A 22,224-nucleotide genomic window follows, 5' to 3' on the forward strand; every position below is an offset into this window, starting at 1 on the left:
AGCGGCGCATCCGTTCGTTAGAATACGATAATATATACTATCCACTAGGACAAAAGGATTTCCTATTATAGATGTTCGATTATTGGTGATTTGTGGCTGTTTTATACGCGTGATAATAGTAACGGTAGTCGCGCAGAAGTAATTGAAGTATATGTTATATAGTGTAGTTGATGGATGATAAGATATGGCAGAAGAGTGTGCGAGGAAATCGATTAAAAAAAGACTCCTCCTCCGGGAAAATATCCCAGTTGCAGTGATCACCTTTTTTACCCGACATGTCCGTGTATATATTATTCAGTATACATATTACTGTACTTAAGTTAAATACCGGTTTCGGCGGGACCCCTCCGCTGGAGATCAATCACGCGTTTTCGTACGTACCTATATCTATAATAATATAAACGTCATAATCGATATGGCCGCGCGCACTGCTGTAGCAGAAAATTATCACAGCAAGTCGTCGTCAGAATGATATTTCACAACATCGCGGAGGTGTATACAGGGTGAGCCACTTAAGCAGACAATGATATAATATAACATTATAATAGACATCGTAATTTATAATATACGATTCTTGTATTGATATAAAAAGTACCTAAACAATAAATTAATTACTATCGCACCCATCCTATAGTTTGTATACAATTTGATGTAATATAGGTAAAACAACATTTTATTTGTCATATATTTATAATACAATACGTTTTTATGCTATAAACACTTTATTTCCCACACTATCAACTTCTCGACACGTTGATAATGTATATACTATATATGTAACAAATATTATTATTTTCGGCACTTCAGATGTATAAATAATATACACGACGTATCGTGCGACATTATCACAGTGGTATATATATAGGTTTAACAATCTGGGCGGAAAAAGCTTGAAATGTTTTCCAGACGAATCAACTTAGGTATTTTATATTCGTATTCGAATATATAATATGATATGGTCCTATAATCTATATACATATAAAAGCATAGAGTTTTTCAACCGTCGTCTGCGAGGTTTATCGATTGGAATCTGCGTGTGTATATCATCTGCAGCGGCGTATATACCTAATAATTGGAACTTTGAAACGGGCGGTAGGAGGAGGAGGAAATAACTCGACGACGACCAGTCGCACACGAATGCACACACACACTCACACATGTAATATACAATATATATAATATATATGGAGGAGATTGCTATCTGCGCTCGGTGGTTTGCATATTATAATCCAAATAAATGGAAGACACGGTCCGATTATATACATAATATACAGGACCGATACATCATTTTGGGGGTTAGGGTTAATTTGTTCGAGTGCAGCGGCAGGCTATTATACATGGGTATTATATAAAATAATATATAATATAATATAACGACGTCGCGTCGACGGTCGCATACGAAATAACAATGCGATGATTATGCACTGCAGCGCACCAAAGGACTGACAACCGGGCGCAGTGCGGTGCGACGACGACGCCGAAAATAATTGGATCGATCGATATCCGCGTGATTTATATATTTGATACTTTTCGCGAAAAATCCTCGCGTGTCATTCACCTCGACCCCTGGGCGCACAGAAGCGCTGCGCACACTGCGCGCTGCAGCGGACGCTCGTATATATTTTATAATATATAATATACCTTACCTATACGTCGCACATATGTGATGTTTTTTTTAAATTTTGGCGCGTAGGACACATTTTTCCGCGGAATCCGGTAATGCTTGTTTTCTGCATTTTTTTCCCCACCGTACGCCCTCCCGTCACACACACGCAAGCAAACACAAATGTAACCAATAATTCACGCGTACGGGTCTTTCTGTCAGCGCGCGCGCCGGGGCCGGCTGTCAAAACGTAACAAATTGCTCGGAGTTGCCGCCGAAACCCGAAGACGACGACGACGACGACGACGCCGACGATGACCACATAATTAGAGAAGAAACTGGCCGGCCATAATATAATATATATAATATGTAAGACGGTCGCGCGTATATTAATATATCTGGTCGCAGGCGTCAGTACACACGTCGCGCCTTAACGCACTTTATATATTAATATGTATATTATGATTTAATTTCGGCCATTTGCTCGTCGACTCGGGGTTTTATATGATATCGTGTTTTCTGTAACACAGTGCAACACTGTCGTATATTTTAACCGCGTATAATATATTAGGTTTAATATAAGAATAGTATTATATTATAATAATGATGATGATATAAATTATGTGTAGGCGTATAATACAATGTATAATATACGCGTTTTCCTATATTGTATACTCTTAAATGTCATATGCATGGGAAATCGGTCGCTCCAAACGGTTTGTAATAACGATAGTTACGGAAGAAGCCGACGCGTATATGCGACACGCGACATGTACCTATATATAGCTAATAACCATACATACATACTTACATACCATACATACCTATATAGGTATAATGTATTACTATTATTATAAATATGGACGGCGGCGGCGGTGTTTGGGCGGCGGCCATATTAGAGCGCGCGTTCGTGTTTTGTCGAAAAACGAAACACGCAATTATACGGCATTTAAAATCTTAAAGCTACCGTTTTACGACCGTGTAATTACGCGCGGGCGCAATTATCGCGCACACGTATATTATATATTATGATCGTTTTAAACGCTGCACGCTTCCCGTCTGTGTTTATATGTATCGGTAAATCAGCGCCACGGCGTTTTGCGAAACAATTCAAAAATATAAATAAATCGTGTGTATATGTATGTGTGTATGTGTGTCTGAATTGAATAAATTTGGAACACAACACACACACGCGCTCGCGCGCGCGCACCTGGACGCACGGAGTAGAGGTATATTATAGGCATTATATAATAGATCTAGTTATGATAATTATTATTCGTCGACGACTGTTACATAGCTTATATGTACACACATAGGTAAAATAATACACGAGCATAATAGACGTGGCGTGCTAAAATTAATGATATTTACTCTGTTCGGTTTTTTTTTTTTAACCGCATTTTTCGAGTTTTTTTCCTAAACCATTTTATTACGCGCTTGCAGGCCGTGGACACGGCCGAGTCACCTACGATATATAATATATAATGTATCGTGTAAACGCCATACGAAACAAGTCGCGATAAGATGCAACAAGTGTGATGTCTTATAAATAATATATGTTTTACGAAAACAGGAAACCGGGTATGCCGACATTTTTGTCCACATTAATCCGGTCGATTTAGGCATAATATAATATATTTATTACAATAATAGAAACGCGCTCGCCCACACCTATATACAACCCGACGGTGGACTGCAGCGCTCTCGTTTCTCCTCATCTGCGTATATAACTATGACGCGGAATGCGCTTCTGCGGGCACACAGAAAGCGGACTGCCGGGAGACCATAAGGGGACGCAAGCGCGCGCGCGACAGCTGCAATTGAAGATGCCGTTTCGGTCACCCGTTGCTCGTCGTCGTATAATACGCATAAGACATATAGGTACGCGTAGTTATCGCCTCGGCCGATCTGCAGAGTCTCTCCGTCCGTCCCTCAGTCAATATCTCTCTCTCTATCACTCTCTCTCCTGGCCGGTGGATGAATTCAATTTATGATCTTGGAGACGCGTATAGGTCGTTCACCGGTGGTGTGTGTGTGTGTGTGTGTGTGTGTGTGTGTGTGTGTGTGTGTGTATCCGCCGCTCGTATATTATGCATTATATTATATTATTATACCATATATTATTATATTATTATTTTCGGTTTGTTTTTTTGTCGTTCGAGCAGCCATGTCGTCGACTTTGTTTAGATAATATATACCTGTCTATGGTTTCCACTGGTGCAGTGTACACTCGCCAGTTTAAATTAGTGTGTGCGTGGATCGAACGATCGAAATTATGATTATTATTATTTTTATTTGCTGTAGGTTTGCGCATGGCATATTATACACATAGATATCCACACACATAGTGTTCAAAAGTTTTAAAACGTATACACACCCATACTATAATATTAAATACACGATGTATACCTTTATATATATATATATTATATATACAATATTTCACAATGATGTGTTTCTAATGCGCTGAACGAAAACCTTCTTATTGTATGGAATCGAAAAAAGTTTTCATTAGCTTTTCTGCAGTGTTGTTGCTAAATAAAAATCGCATGAATACGATTAGACTGTAAATATAGCATAATGGTAAATATCTAAAATATTAATGAAATATTATTATATTGTAAAATTATTAAGTATACCTAATAATATATATTGGGTGGTGTAACTTGCTTGGGTGTCATGTTAACTTTATAATATATAGTATCATATAGTTTCGTTATACAAGCATTACCAAATCAATCGTCGGTTGAGTTTTGTTTACGAATTAAAACTCCTGTTGCAGCCCGTCGGTATTTTGTACCCGAATACCCGAATTTCAACTAGGAATATATGTATAATATAATATTATATGTTAGGTTACATCCTCGTTAGTATTATCTAAAACGTCGACGTTTCCGTAGAATCCGTCGAATATATACATTATTAAATAATTTATACACCGCCTATAATATATCGTATAAATCGTATTCGAAATGTTTTTTTTTCTATAACCGTTCACTGCGCATAAAGACACGCGTCGAGTTCGATTGGCCGAAAATAACGACGGACGCTTGTATATACATATTATTTTAATAAGTATACGTACGTGTATTTTATGGGTCGTTAAAACAACGACGTAGAATTCAATTATAAACGATATATATATTGTAAGGCGCATCGTATACCTACGCGCGGCCGTGGCGTTATTATAAATAAGTATACGAATCGTGTGACGCGCTCTCTCTGGCCACACTCCGGTGGTGCGTACCGAAACGCCGTTATGTACATTACATTTACATTCTGGCTTATAGTTGTTTATTGTTTTCTCGTGTACAATATTATTTTAATAATGTATTCCGCGTGCAGTTACTAATGAACAATGTACTTTTTTGTCCCACAGGTGTCGGCGTCGGATCCGGATTGCGGCGTCAATTCCATGGTGAACTTCACGCTGTCCGAAAGCAGTGGACCGTTTTCCATTAAATCGGCGACCGGTGAAATATGTCTGGCCAAACAGTTGGACTACGAAACCCGGAGGCTGTACGAGTTTCCGGTGGTGGCAACCGACAGGGGTGAGTGTGTTATAGATTAAAAAAAAAAATTAAAAACAATTAACGACCGTTGGTACCATATAACATTACTATTAAATTCAATTGACGGTGACCCGCGTGATGGACGGTATTATAATATTTTAAGTAATTTTATTACTCGGAAAATCATTATAAAGTACATGAGTGCGTAATTATACGATATCATAATATGGATATACCTAAATGTGTACTTATATTATAGAAACGCCTTTTTAGAGTACCTTTTTACCAATATATAGCTGATATACCCACCTGCCCACATGGGTGGATACTATTATATTACACATTTATGCGGTAACGGCGGTTGGTGCAGCCTTATATATAATAAAATATATAATAGATGGCTGTATAGCAGCTGATGATATTTTGACACGAAAAGAGAGTTTTTAAATTTCGCGTTATAAATTTGATTAGGACACGAAATAATTCCCTCCTGCAGTTTTGTACAACGCAAAATTCGGATGACACTGTTTTTTCCACGTTCCGGACTTTCGATCGCAATAATTTAAATATACGTTAATTTTTTTTTTTGGCAAAACGCGTACATAGGTACACTAAAATAATGTTGTGATTTACACATTTTTATATATTCTCGCGTGGCCGTTTTGTGCGCGAGTTGCCGTCGATAAATCAAAGATCCAACTCGAGCGGTCGCGCGCGCGTAAACCGGTTGACTCGCAGACGCGTCCGATGCTTATCGGGCGGTTTCGAGTGCGCTGCAGAGCACCTCCGAGCAATCCGTTGAAATCTATCCGACTATAAGCATATATCTCGGCCTCACCTCCTGTTGCAGCATCACCGGCCACCTGCTGCTGTGCGTCGTTGTGGCTCAACCCTTGTCTTTCAACACATCTTTTTCTCTCTCTCTCTCTCTCTCTCTCTACACTTTTATCTCTCTTTCTACCTCTATCTATCCATCTAACAGCTACTACTGCTCTCCCTCGCACGCGCCGTCTATGTATTGTCGGATCTTATTGCCACTTTTCATCGTTGAAGACGTAACATGATATATTATACTCACCCAAACTGCGTCCGCCAGTAAAGCACCCCGCGAAGTTGTAGTACACACCATATATTATAATTTACTAATAGGGTACTAATTTTCCAAAGTATAATACATACTGTAGTGAACAGTTTTGAAATGGGGGTGCCGAGTTTACGAACTCGTCTGCATTTCACCGACTGCCAAAATATACAGCGGCGATTTGTTTCCCATCAAAATATTATATAATTGAATACACATAAATTGTCAATAGTCAATAGTTTGTATAATATATTATTGTAACGATCGATTATGTTCTGTAGGTGGACTGAGCACGAGTGCCGTGGTCAAAGTGGACGTGCAGGACGTCAACGACAACTGGCCCGTTTTCTCACCCTCCGAGTACAACGTGTCCATCGTGTGGAGCCCCACCGAGCAAGGACCCATTGTCACGGTCCGGGCAAAGGATGCGGATTCCGGATCTTTCGGCGTAGTTTCCTACTATATGATATCGGCTAAAGGTATGTGTCATAAAAATGAAATAATTATAATTTTATCATCGTGTGCAATATTTTTAACGCTGACATTCTGTTGTATATTATATTAAACCCAATAAACCATCGATCTGCCGCGGGCTTATCGAATAGACTGTAGGTATATAGTGTACCTATATAATATAAGATTAATAACCATATACATTTTGTTCGCGTACGATCCGCTTAAATTTGATGGAATCGTAGAAAACGTAGGTCTATAATTATTGTGCACAGCAATAGTGAATAATACGTATCTATAATAATAAAGATAATTTATAATACAATATCATAGTACTATATTTCACTTATATATTTAAAATATTCTAAATCTGAAATAACTACACTGCACGTTATAAGACACGTAGGTTTATATACCCAAACCGCAATAGTTTTCAAATTTAACTGTAAATGACTCGCGTTTGTGTTTATTATTGCCAAATCATTGCCATGCATTGTCAGATTCACGACGTAAAAACTTTTACGTATATGTACATAATTTCTCAAATTTTAATTTAATTTTTTTAATTTTGTGGTTTTCCCTGTCGTTCTGTTATATTATTATGTTATGAATATCCTGTGCATTTAAATACAGCCACACAAAAGACAATTCGTATATACACACCACACACACAACACACTGATAATATACTATACGACTACAATTTTACTCTCGTCCGACGGCCAAACATTATTCGGTTATATTTTGTTGTGTTTTCGTTATGTTTATACCATATAATAACCAAACATATTACATATGTATACCTATATAATATATTATATACATAGATTTGTAGTGCACATATTGCATATAACTATATCATGTAACATATACGATATACATGAAGCGATAAATAAATAAATTTATATTATTATATTATTCATAATATAGTTGAAATATTTCTCTAATAAACTCGTGCAGTCTTTGGCCCAGACGATCGGACGTTTTTTAATAGTCCAGTAGCTAATATAATATAATACAATCAGATAACGTATAACTAACTAGTATATAGCGGCGTATAACTAGAATTTTATCGAGGAGATCTATAACGAAATAACGTTAAAATATTTTAGCAAATGAGTGGTAACTTTTTATCGTAAAATTCATACCGTTAGAAATCATTATTTTAACCCTATTTCACTGCCATAATATTCAACTGTATATAATATATTATAAAATGTACCCAATGGTATAATGAACTAAACTTTATTATATCCGACTTAATCCTATATTCCAATGCACCTTTATGGATATATAATAACCAGGGTATAACGGATAACCAGCTAACCAAAGCTACACGAAATTTAATGCATTCGTGTGTTTTTTTTTATTTACAATAAGAAGAAACGATTAAGTTGGATCTACATATTTTGTTTTACAATATAATATACTATTCGAACATTTGTACATTTGTACATTTAAACATCTGTTTAGTGCATAATATAAGATATTATATTTTTTGCATTTTTCTTAAATTTTTTAAACAGTTTGTCAATAGTATTGAAATTAAAAGATTCGCTTATTTTTAGAATTTTGTAGTGCACGCGGTTGATTTTTGTAACAGGTATTTAAACAGAATGCAGAATTCATAACTCCAAAACTTAAATAATATTGTTGTGCGTGTGTTCACAGGACCCGACAGCGAAGACTCGGAGACGTCGTTCCGGTTGGACGGCAACACTGGCGAAATATGGGCAGCGCAATTGCGGTCGGGAGTCTACAGGCTGCTGGTGGCCGCCAGAGATGGTAGTGGTTACGAGGCCGCCCAAGTGGCCAGAGTCCGAATCGCCGTGTTGGCCGCAGACCTGTCCAAACCGTATGCCGTGTTCGTCAAGTCTCAGTACTCATTCACGGTGCCCGAGGACGCGCCGGTGGGCACGGCCGTCGGCACTGTGTCGGTGTCGCCCAATCAGTCAGGTACGTGCAGCAACTCCCTTCGAGGGCTTCAAAACACCGGATGAATGGTGGCGATGGGTGGGTGGATGGCTAGTTGGGGGGAGGGGAAGTCGTACACGTCGCTCAAACATAAAAACGCGCATACATGTACATATAGGTAAACTACAGGGAGAAGAGAAAAATCTTTCGTGCGGAAACGTCGTCGTACAAGTCGTAATAGTGTATATTAAAGTGCCTATATATATATACCTATTTAGTGCAGGTGCTGCGCAGAGATCGCGAAAACGGCAGCCATTACACGCACACACGGAGACCGAGCACGACACAAAGGTCGAATATATGTAAAACAAAAAAAATAAAAAAAATGGGAATGTAGCATGGTACACATATAAGAAAGACTCGAGTCGTGAAGTGTATATATATCTCGCAATAATACGTCTTCATTTCGCATCCGATCACGATCCGTTCCGGGGGGGTAAGTTACGAGACGTATACATAATATCCCGCGCGCGCATATATTATACAATATGTATCGTCCCATCAGTGCACTCACCGACTTCTCTCTAACCGTGCAGTCTCCCTCGCCGAGTCGTGCTAGGCATATATTACTACTAAGTAGTAAGTATTATTATTATTAGGTACCTTTATCAGTGCGACTGATTGGAAATTCGGCGGCCACCGTGGCCGTTTGCACAAACGGCCAGCTCATTATAATTATACCACCCGACGACGATCGTCGCAATACGACACGCGTTGTTGTCCGCTACTGCTATGGCTGCAGATTGAAATTCACTAACTAACTGGTTCGGATACACACATATATATTATGTATATGACGTGTTTAATCGACTAGGTCGATCGATCGGTATAATATAGTTATATATTTATTCTCACGCACGCCCGAGTTTAATATTATCCACGTTTAACAGCTAGAGCGATATATACTACGTAAAGTCCCTATTTTTTCCGTGTCTACAGCACCGACTCTTATTAAGACTATACAGCTGTATACCGTGGTGCATATAGTCCGATGCGAGATCGGAGATTTAATGCGAAATAAAAATGAAAACGAACATAATATTTTATACTCTTTTCAATATGCCTGCGAAAACATTCACATGCGATGCAATCCCCCGTCAGATCATACGTAAAACTTCAAGATAATGCAAAATTTAATCGTTGATTTTAAAATTATTTCTTCATACTTGCCTCCTCTACTATAATCGAACATATCGAGTGATAGCCGAAATTTAAAAACCATTTCGTCGATGAAAAATGACAAACGTACAACTTACGACTCAACCCGTGCGAGTGTACCTACAATGATGTATAAATAACAAATATATTATATATTATATTAAAATATACGTATATACACGTGTATATATAAATATATAGAATACTTACTGGCTTTGTGATGTGTGTGTGTGTGTGTGTGTGCATGAGTATGTGTGAGAACGCGTGCGTGCGTGCATAACGACCACAATTTATGTCCGTTTACTTATCTCGCCCTGGCCCCGCAGTAGTTATTTATCACCACCGCCGCCGGTCCAAACGAATTTCTCGTCGTTATTAAAATTTTATTCAAATTAAATAAACCGGAACGTGGCGTTTTTTCGACCGAAGACGACGAATTTACGACGAGTCAACAATAGACGAGGAAAACAACCAAAAACCGAATATGTCATATTTCGGTACGTGGACCCCTCCGATATCGGTAAACCGCTGCTGCGCCGGGCGATGACGACGGATCGTTCCGAGATGGCGAAACAAAAACAACAAAAAATCGTCGCGCGGGACGAGATTTATGTAAATCGTTCGTGATTTTCGTGTATACACACATATTATAATATATATATACCGGCCAAAACACACTCGATTCTATTAAAATCTCACGTCATCCTACGGATGTGCATATTATTATATATGTATGTGGTGTGTGTATGTAATCCATCCCCACTATATTACTGCGTCTGATTTTTCCAAGCGCCCGGTCAACCGGTGTTTCTGGATTTTAATTAAATGTTAATCTCTGCTAGCCGCGCCGCAACCCTCTCCGTGGAATAGCCCAATCCGTACTGACTAGCTGCCCTCCGATCTTTACGATAATATAATATTACATAGATCATATTATTATTTCATTAAATATACCGATTAATATCCACGCGCACGTAGATCGATCGTGGTCGGGAGACTGCACGTTTACGTTAGCAGACAGAGATGACGTTTGCTGCAGCTGAATATAATATATCTGCAGCTATATTTTATACCAACGAAGAACGAGCGGATGTCGATCATTTCCGATTTCTGTTTTATATTTTCCATCAAAATTATTTTTCAATCAAAAAAATTTCTTTGGTCAAACACGGGGAGTTTTTTTTTTTTAATTTTCGAATAAACCGGTCCGTAGAAATGATGTAATATCTTTGCCGCTGAAGCCACTCACACAACAGCTACCGGTCAATATTTCTGTGTACGCGCCGCTTCGTCGTTGTTGTCGTATTATATTATTATTATTATAATTATCATTATATTTATATATATACTGCAATACCGCCGACAAGTTCATTTAACGCCATCGTAGTGTTTATGTGCTCACCAAGTTATATACATCATATATTATGAATATTTAAACGCACGCACGACAGCTCTTATTGTTGACAACGATGATGGCTGCAAGTCTGTCACTATATACAGCCTATATAGATACATCAATTATGTTCACTTGAGTAATGCGATGATAATAGTTTCGACTTCGATCGTTTCAAACACAATATAAAATTAATATGAATCATATTATATGATTGAAGAGAAAAAAATTGTTCAACTCTGGTATGGGTATAATATTAAATATATTTTACAGGTCTGTTTTACCCTCGATGACAGTAAAATAATGATTTTATTCATGAGTGAAGTTGTTTTTTCTAAAATCTATTGTTAAAAGTACAACTGCTGTTTATTATTAATACCAATGTAGTATTTCAAAGTTCAAACAATACATAAAACCAATTTTTTTACGTCATAAAGTATAGGTTATCGTAGATCCACCATCCATTCAATCTAAATCTATATTGTTATTATTGTTTTTTTTTTTTTATCTTTAATTTTAATTTTTATTAATATGCTTTTTGTTTGTTTGTTTTGATGTACCTATATACTATTAAATTTGACGAAATAATATGATCCGTGTCACAGGTTTGGACGATTCGGAATCTCTGAGGTACGCCATCCATTCAGACGAGGCGAACGGATATTTCGCTATCGACCCGGTAAAAGGAGTAATCAAAACGACAGCCGTGTTGGATCACGAATCATTCGAATCGGTTCTACTCAACGTCAAAGCCTACTCGGCGACGAACAAATATTACGGGGCGCACACTCAAGTAAGTGTATAAACATAACATAATAATATTATAATATTATTTTATTTAATAACCTTTTGTGCACACATTCCTACAACACTGCAGCTGACTGTGTTCGTACATGTGCCGTGATATTGACGTGTTATATACATTATAAACGTTCGGTTTTTTTTTTAAGAATTGTATTTTTCACTCCGCACTCACGAACATATTATACTCTTTGCTCTATAGCGGGATCAATGCACACACGATCGGTTTAACGAGAGAGACCGCGATCAGTTGTAAAACTGTTTAATTGCGCCAGTGTTGTGATGCAGGTGCGCCCATCGGGGGGGGGGGGGCGTTTATGAGTTTATGTTGACTTAATGGTTTACGTGCGCAAAACCTTTACAACCCGAACGCGCTCAACACCGTAACGGAGACGTGTTTGTGTGTGTGTAATAAAACAAATCCCACTTAGGCCCGGCGCGACGTTTCTTTCGAACGCTTATAGGTACCTAGTTTGTTGTTTTTACCGATAGTAAAATATATCAACGGATGAATATTATAATATTTAGGTACGTACGAGTATAATCTTATTATATAGGTGCTCGTAGAATTTGCCGCGGATAAGTGACTATATATACAAAGATCGTTAAACTGTCAATATTTTCCATAGACTCGGACGAATATGCGTACTTATAATATAATGATATGCCGTCACGGTGTGTGTTATATATTTTTAACGATTGCAGTTTCAAACGATTGCACATTCATCACAGTACCTACCTACTGAAACTGCAGTTATGTTTATGACGGTTCTTTTAAAATGTCTGCTGTGGGGCGCGATTTTAGATCGTTTTAAAGTAGAAAGTATTCAACTAAAGAAGATAATAATATTATTTTATTATTAAATCGTATATAATATACTGTTACGCGTAAGGGCTCCATACTTCCAATGGTTGTTCAAAAATCATTTTTGAAAATAATATGTTGTTTGACTTTGCCACGTGTCGCTATATATAATATGTAATCGATTACAGGTAAACATAATAATCGAAGACAAAAACGACAACTCGCCGCATTTTGATTCGAGTTCGGTGAGAATCGCTGTACCGGAAAATGTAGCGACGGGATCTCCGATATACACGGCACATGCGACCGACCCGGATTCCGGAGCCAACGGACAGGTTCACTACGAGCTGATTGCCTCCACACAGGAACCGTCGTACTTCCAGGTAGACCACAACCGTGGTACGATTAGTTTGATCCATGGATTGGATTACGAGACGGTGCACAGGCTGACGGTTACCGTGATCGCCAGAGACTCGGGGGTGCCGTCCCTGTCCGACAACATGACCCTGGTGGTGGATGTCCAGGATATCAACGACAATCCACCCGTATTCGAGAGACCACATTACGCGGCCACCGTCTTGGAATCATTGGCAGTCAACTCGCAGGTAAGAATATATTTTGACGATTATAAATAGGTCCTAATATAGTAATATACCATCGTAACCATATACCATATGAACGCAAGTAATCTTACCCCAACTACCTCACTCATATATAACACGGTCACACACTCGTAGTCACCCGACCAACCCAATTGCGAGCTGTTATAAGCTAAATGCATGATATTTTCTTAAACGACACTATATATTTTGCACACCCTTCCACAGTTCCACCAATTCGGGAATGCAATGTTTGTCGCCATGTCAATGTCATACCTATTTTTATTTCATTCACGAAATATTTTTAAATCTATAACTTACCTATGGCATTTCCCCGATTAAAATATTATAAAAAATATTAATAATAACAAGAAATTTTACTTTTAAATACATCATCCATAATTATAATGTACCTTAATCTACTTTTCTTATTTAGTCTAGTTAATACGTAAAAGTGTGTGTTCTTGCAGCATTTTTATGCGTTGGCGTTTTTTGTCCTCAGCCCTTCTCAAAAAGTTAAAACCAATTGTAGCTTTTATTTTACACTTACATGTACTAGTAACGAGCCCACCGAAAACGCTACGACCGCGACGTTCCCACGTCGTCCATCGTCACGACACTCTCGTTAATTAATAACGGTACAACACGGGTGCTTAGCGCTCGCGCGCAATGACCATCGACTTGCGAGGGGGTCACAGTCATGATTTCGCGTCGGAATATTATAACGGAACCACACGACGGTATTGTCCTCGCATTCCGATAGTAATAATAATAATACGTACCTACAGCACACCGTCCTTCAGGTTAATATATTATACACTAACACATGAACCAGCATGAACATAAGACCCGTAGTTTTACCGATTGTAGAGGTTATTTGAAAAAAAAATTATCTGAATTTTAAAATACGTATAACAGCCCATAATAAAACGATATAATTGTGAGGAATTTCACAATGGGGTATGTTGGACGATAGCGGGGGGGGGAGCAACCACACTTTACTCGACTGCAGCTCGGCGCGACTAGAAAAGTATTCCGTGGGGCGAACCAATTAAACAATAAACGACGACGGAAAGTTAATGCGCGATACCTTTAATAATATTATTAATAACGCGGGACAACAATGCACGTGTATAATAATAATATAATACCTTCATAATAATATAATGACTGATAATCTAATGCACGCGATGTATGCATCTATATGTAGATCGTGCGCTGGAAGGGGTATAATATAATAATGATTATTATTTATTATATCATTTTTTTTTCTTTCCGGACGAAACGCCCCTTGATGGGGTCCGCGCCGCCCCGTGTAGTACAGCACCAATATCTCTGCGGAGACCGGAGAGACCGTATAATAGGAGATTCGATAACATTATAAATTATAATAGTATAATAATAACATGGGTATATCTAAATATTATATTGTAACGAGATCGTCAACCGCCAAAGACGAAGTCGGGCGCAGAGTGGGGTGTACAAAGACAAAACGAAATAATAATAATAATACGTACGTCTTTTAATCATATAATATAATAATAATAATAAAATACATCAACATTGGCGCTGCTGCAGCCTATCGATTTTCCCCGGGGACGCGGCATATTATACATAATATAATATATTATTTTAACATCGCCGCGCGGGGGGGTGTCGTGCGAGGCCCCCAACGAGGCGCGAACAATGCGTCATTGTGTTGGCAGAACTGCGCGTCCCGATAATTACTCGTCGTCACCGGGGCCGAATCGCGGCGGTGATTGATGGACGACCGCGTGTGTATACGTACCACCTAATATTATAATATAATACGATTTGACGCGTCCGTGTCCCCACCCTCTTCCCACCCTACGACGGTCTTGCCGGGGTCGAGCGTATAGTTCACGCGCGGGAATGCCGCGCAGGCGGTGGTCGTCACCGCGCGCACAACGTTTTTTCTCCGTCTGTTTTATTATTTTTCCATTCGTTTCGATATAACCGCGTTATAGGTATACCACCTACCCACAATATGACTGCAACGCGTCGTGTATACGGGATTCGAACGAGGCGTAGGTAGGCTGCTGCCTAACACTCTAGTCCTATACATAATTATATAAATATTTAATAATTTAATACACATAACACATAGCTATATTATTATGCGTGTTCTTCCGCGGCGGCGATCCGACGACGACGACAATGTGTCGGATTTAGATGCGTATCGCGTTCATCTTGTGTGCTTGGACGTGATATTATTATATATATTAATACCGTGTGCCCTGGCGGTGTTTGTGTATACCGCGGTAACCCGCGCGCGTGGACAGTATAATCTGGTCGCGCGGACGCCAATAAATTAGTGGGGCCCGCTGACGTTAATCTCGGACTCGATTAATTCACTTTAACGCGCACGTTGTGTTACCTCGCGTATTCCGCGTACGATTATTATTATTATTATTATTATTATTATTATTATTATTATATTCATAAACGTGTTCTACATTAAATCGCCCGCGGTATACTGCTGCAATGTATAATAATATATAATATGTATAAGTGGCTTACGATTCACCGGCATCGTGGTCGCAATGATATATTGTCAACGCCACCGTTTAACAGCATAAATCTCTCATCCCACCCCCTAGCAGTGATATAATACATCACGATGCGTTATAATGATAATATTAAGGTGGGTTTCCACTACATACGTGTACGTTTACGTGCATATATTGACCGGATATGTTCGCTATGAACGGTCTCACAAACGTTTCCCATCGGTTGATCGGTTATGGATTGGCAATGTGTTGCCTCGTTACCTCGTATATTCTTATGTTATCAATATTGTTATCAATATAAAGCCGTGTACACGTGAAAAGTTGAACTGGATCCAACTTCACGGTATCATGGTCAAACCTGCGGTAAGAACGTATAACACCCTGGTATACCAAAAGCTTACCGTGTATATCAACCAATCACAGTAAAGTATTTTTATGCACGTACACGTACACGTTTCTAGTGGAAACCCACCTTTGTGTATACCCACTGATGTATAAAATATATTATGTTGGCACAGTAGAGAGCTTTTTAGAGGCATCCACGGTATCTAGAACACCCTCCCTGCAGAAAACCCTGCTGATTTGTCGTAACTACCTATGTAACTTACTGTAACTTACAGTAACTTAGTGTGACCGAACAATTTTTTTTTTATAATCACACCCGCTTTTCTTTATGTCTTCCAGATCGTGCAAGTGACGGCGTTGGACGGCGACAGCGGTAACAACGCTCGGGTCACTTACCGTATTTCCAGTGGTGACGGCGGTGGGTCGCTGGACGTGCACCCCGGTACCGGATGGGTGTACGTCAAGAGCCCGCTGGACAGGGAAACACAGGACACATACGAACTGACAGTGGTGGCCGCGGACAACGGGTCACCGGGACCGCTGGCCGCCACCGTGGTCGTGGTAGTCACCGTGGCCGACGTCAACGACAACGATCCCGAGTTCGACCAGGAGCACTACGAGTTCCACGTGGAGGAGAACCGTCCAGCTGGCACGGCGTTCGGCGCTGTTTCCGCCACAGACCGCGACGCCGGCGACAACGCGCTGATCCGGTACTCGCTCATACCGTCCAACTCGAGTTTCAATATCAACCTATATTCCGGTAAGTGTTGACCATAATTTATATTGCACATCATACACGTAGGGCACGTGCTCGTTTTTTTTTTAATTTTTTTTTTCATACAAATAGACTCTCGACGGTCTTATTAATATTTAAAAACTAATAGTATATACGGTAACATGATATTATTTAAAATTAATCAAAATCGACATTATGTGAGTTACCAACACTATAAGTTAGCAGGTTCATTAATTAGTGGACCGATTTTAAGGAAATTCAGGACATTTTGGTAAGAGCTTTGGATATAGGTAATTTATATATTGAATTTTAATGCAACTAATTCCTATACTGCCTCTTTCATTCGTGGTAATGCTTTTCAAAAGTATTCCGGTTGGAGAGTAAACAGATACGCGGTTCAGAGACTAATACCGTCACATGCGCGCACGCTTATTATAAATATTTTAATATGTTCACCCAACGAATTGAATGATTTCTGTATACTGTATAGTTCGACAACAGCTAGGCGTATATCACGTAGGTATACATACCTACTATAACCTATAGTATATATTTATTGTGTATACCGACTATACACGCGTGTAACAACATAACATAAACGTCAGTGTGTAGTATATACGTTAGACACCGATGCGCTTTTTTAAATTCGTGCCAACGACTAATGAGCTTCCAAACTGTACACGGCGGCATTTTCGAAATCATTACCTCTGTACCTCAATCGTATACCTTACGTCGTTCGCGCCTTTTGTTTCGCGCACACGCTTATATTACATAGGTACCTACGTGCGTTTAATTAATTCAACGGTGTTGCTGACGTGAGGTCTTTGCTCTCGACGCGCGACACGATCGACTATAATATAATATTTTCGAATCTTTCCGTTCCCATTTATACTTATAGCAGTTATAGGTAACACCGTCCGGGTACCTATACATAAAAAAAAAACCACGTATAAGAGGCGCGCACACATTAGGTGTACCACGATATCTTAAAATATCTATTATACTGCAGCAACAGCATAATATTATACCTAATATATTAATTATTAAAATACGTTTATAATTTCTATTCGTGGATAGGTATTGTTAGTACATAGTAGGATATAATAATATACCGTGGAAGTAATTAATAAATATTATAGCGCGGATTGTGTATATTGTGTGAACGCGCTCAAAAGTGTTTTCCCCTTCCGTTCAATGACTAGCCGCATTTGGGGGCCAAACTTTTGTTATGTGTATCATCGTATATTGTATACGATTTTGACTGACACGCGTAGCACGAGAATAAACAAACTAAATAGGAATACTTGTGTTGTAGATATGTACTCATAACCACTTAGTTTTTTATTATTATTATTATTATTATACTTACTCTATGTGTTAGGAGGTCGCATCGAAGACTACTTATATGCGGCGCGTATTCTCTTGACAGCACAACACACTTGAACTCAGTAATAATATCGCCGCCGCCATCTATTTTAATATGTAGAACGTGCGTGCAAAACAACCGATTAAAAATTATATTTTTTACATGAGAGAGGGAAGTATTTGTACTTAAATATCGGATAAAAAAATTCGGCTAGTATTATATTTTTTGTTGGCTGGTAGTTTAAAAATACGGTCCACCCACGTTATTTTACAATACGAGGGGTAGATTTATATATAAATACAAAATAGGTACTAATTACAGTGGTCTGGTGTATCGAAAATATTCGTATAATAATAAAAGAATAACACACATATAATTTATATATATCGATAGCTGCAGCGGCGATGGTGCAAAAGCAATTTCCTCGTAAATTATGGTAGTTATGTATAGACAATTTGGGTCGGAATAGATATATGGGAGGACTACGTGGTGCGGTTGCGGCTGCCGCCAAATTACGGGTCGACTCGGGACCATTCGTGTATATTATACCCGTACTACAACAGGTACACGATATTTTATAGTATAGGTACTTATACGAATGTGTGTGTGTGTGTGTAAGTTTTCGGTTTTGTGCGTGTCTGGTTCGCGTGCGTCTCTGTTCTGGTGATCGTCGTCGTGGTCGTCGTAGTCTTCGATGACGACGGTGAATTGGTAGTTTTTTTTCAGACAATTCCTGCTATATACCTCTGTTGCAAGCTGCCGAACGCGGTTATGATAATACCAGATGTATGTATATAATATAAGCGTGCGCGTATATATAAGTCTCCTACCTACCCGAAGTACCCGCGTGTAACGCGCGCGATGTAGCGGTTTATGGATAAAAAAAAAAACAATCGGAGAGGCCTTGAGGTCGCATACACCCTGAGGCCTGCATATAGGTAGACTTCATATACCTTAAATATACCTACTACCTAGACGTATATAGCTGCTGCTGCTCGATCACTAACTTCAGTGGTGGCTCCTTATTATTATACGCATCGACTTGCCGCTGGCTATTATACCATGTATAAATGTGTTTGTGTGTGTGTTTGTAAAAAAATACAAAACGAACAGCCCGCCTACAAATTGGTATTTTCAATATGAATAATTAATCACGTCCCGGAACGGACGAAAATATAGAATAATAATTCCGACTTTTGTGTATAGAACCCGACCGCTCGCTAATCGCCGCCACTGTAACTTAGAAAAGCGCCGCTGACGTATTATACATTTTATACATTAATATTGTATATTATTAGCAAATCTAAACTATATAAATTATTAAATCTTGACACGGGCAACAACCTATATCCGATTTACTTCCGAGGTTCCTCGTTCATACATAAAATTATTATTATAGTCGTCAGTCGGGTTTTTGTTTTTGTTTTTATCAAAAAATTCGACTATTACACGAACTGGACGCTTCTATAACTTTTCTCTTTAGCTATATCTAAGTCCTTTGCTTAGGTATGCAATATTGTGCGTATTTTAATACCTAGTCGAATTTAATGATCGTCTTGCTCATATATTGACAGCTTTATTTCAAGATAAGTGTAGGTATATGGGCGCAAGAGAAATAGTCAACTCCTTAGGCCTTATTTTTAAGTATGTATAAAAAACATAACATTAAACAACATAATTATAATCGTGTACAATAAAAAGGAAAACAAATTTTCTGAATTTTGTGGAAAAATTATATTTTACGAATATTCTAGAATTCATGTGCTATAAATCGTGTTGGTGAACGACAGGCTATTATTATTTTAATATATCGTAAATTAGAAGATATTATACAGACTGCATATTTTGATGGATCAATAGTACACTTAGGTATATAATATTAAACAAATAAAAAATATTCGACTGTTATTTTTTTAAAACATAGATTATTTGAAAATATAATTAGTGCGAAAATTGAATAAAATATTGAATCATACCTTAAAGGCCCTTATAGTTTCGCTTATTAATCAATTTTGGTTTACATATTTACCCGACTGACTAATAGTTGCGGATCAATACAATCGGTTTTTTGCTATACAACATCCATCGTAATTCGAACGTATAATAATAAGCAATAATAAACCAATAAATGATAAATAATAATATAATAGGTTCGGCGGCGGCCCAGTGTAACCGGGCGAAACGTGCGCAAATACGTTTTCATAATATAATATAATAATTATCATGCATTCGGAATTTATACCTCTAATTTTTACTTTTATCACGCGAAGTTCCCATTGTTTTATTCGTTTTATCGTTTCCGAGTTTATTGTTCCTCGTGAGTGTACCTACAACTGCAGCAGCAGTACGACAACAATAAGGTTCGCGGAGAGTACCTATACAATAAAAAAAACCACCGGCATTACACCAGCGGTAATTATACGTTTTAACGTCGTGTGCGCTATCGGTGCTATAGCGGAAGATAAATAATTACGTGTATAGTATATAGGTGCACATTATACCTACTGCAACCTCTATTGCAACAACGGCGGTTAATTGCGTATACCTATATAATAGTAATAATAATAATACGGACCTGTACACGAATCACGATGATGATAATAATAACAATAATAATAATAATATTTTAACCGCTCGGCCGTAGTGGACATCTTATATTATAAACTGCATGACGTATTACGTATATAAAATATATATTATATTATACTCGATAGCCGAACGATATAATATTAATTCATAGTCTGACGATAATAATTGTCATCCATTATTAATAATATCCGTCCGTCGTCGCGCCGCCACCGCCGATATCGCATGTGCACCGCGAGCGTTAATTAAACGGGCTGCCTACGCGCGTAGGAGAATCGTCGTCGAAACGATTGTCTTATATTATATTCCGTAGTCTCTCTCTGCCGGATTCCATTCGTTTCGTTTGCCCTCAGTTTCTAAATTACACGCGGCCAACGCCTCCGCTGATTACATCGATCATTAAAGAGAATATCCGTGCGTGTGCGTGTGAGTGTGTACGGTAGGTAGGTATATTATATATAGGTAGGTACCCGCGTATTTGTAACACCAACTCTTTTACGCCCAGAAACGCCGTTCGTATAGGTTTTGAAGAAATAATTCTAAACCATGATGCGATTTTGTTCTGCTCGATCGTACCCACGTTGCTGTGCCGCGAGTCGCAACTATATAGCTGCACAATCTCACTGGAGGCTTTACTCCGTGGTGGAAGAGGGGCTAGGAGGCCTCACCCTAAAGTGGAATTTTCTTTCAGAAATAAATAACTATCCCGAACACACACACACATACATTAGCTAGTATACATCATATTACAATCGTTTGCGCAAAGGACCCGTGTCTGAAGCCGCCGCGCGGTCCGCCTAAATATTGACAATCCCGAAACGCGGTGTGCATGCGTTCAACAAAAAATAAATACATCTGAAACGCAGCTATTAAAAACGTCAACCTTTTTACCCCTCTCCTGCATCGTATATACACTCAATATTATAACAGCCCCCTGTTCGGGCGTCTAAGGCGGCTTGAATATATGTATATAGCGTATGAGTTAACCCGTCCGCTCTCGCGTTTATGATACAATCCCAATATTTACCTCAGACGGTCGTAAAAAAAAAACACTACGTCGGCCGAACGGAGAAAGTGTATATAAATAATAGACGGGGCCTTCTAAACTATATAATAATAATAATACGACGCTCGTGTGAGGCGCGATAAAGAAACGCAAACACTACATATTATATATACGCCCGACCAAACCCAACGACGACGGCCGATAGACATCATAAAACTAATTTTTTTTTTACTCTTTATTACAATTCTCGTTTGTGCAAACACACTGCAATGTGC

The 22,224-nt window shown here is 38.6% G+C and overlaps 1 protein-coding gene across 1 annotated transcript in view; it reads left to right on the forward strand.

Annotated features, from left to right (window-relative positions):
* Positions 1–22,224, forward strand: part of LOC100167672 (protein dachsous) — a 131,863-nt gene that overhangs the window by 96,254 nt on the left and 13,385 nt on the right. Inside the window, exons 3-8 of the mRNA XM_003241627.4 lie at positions 4,983–5,154; positions 6,478–6,675; positions 8,321–8,605; positions 11,780–11,967; positions 12,969–13,385; positions 16,595–17,015. Coding sequence (XP_003241675.1) covers positions 4,983–5,154; positions 6,478–6,675; positions 8,321–8,605; positions 11,780–11,967; positions 12,969–13,385; positions 16,595–17,015 — 1,681 coding nt within the window. The remainder of the gene's footprint in view (positions 1–4,982; positions 5,155–6,477; positions 6,676–8,320; positions 8,606–11,779; positions 11,968–12,968; positions 13,386–16,594; positions 17,016–22,224) is intronic.

The sequence above is a fragment of the Acyrthosiphon pisum genome, chromosome A1, assembly GCF_005508785.2.
Source record: "Acyrthosiphon pisum isolate AL4f chromosome A1, pea_aphid_22Mar2018_4r6ur, whole genome shotgun sequence".
NCBI classification, from domain to species: domain Eukaryota; kingdom Metazoa; phylum Arthropoda; class Insecta; order Hemiptera; family Aphididae; genus Acyrthosiphon; species Acyrthosiphon pisum.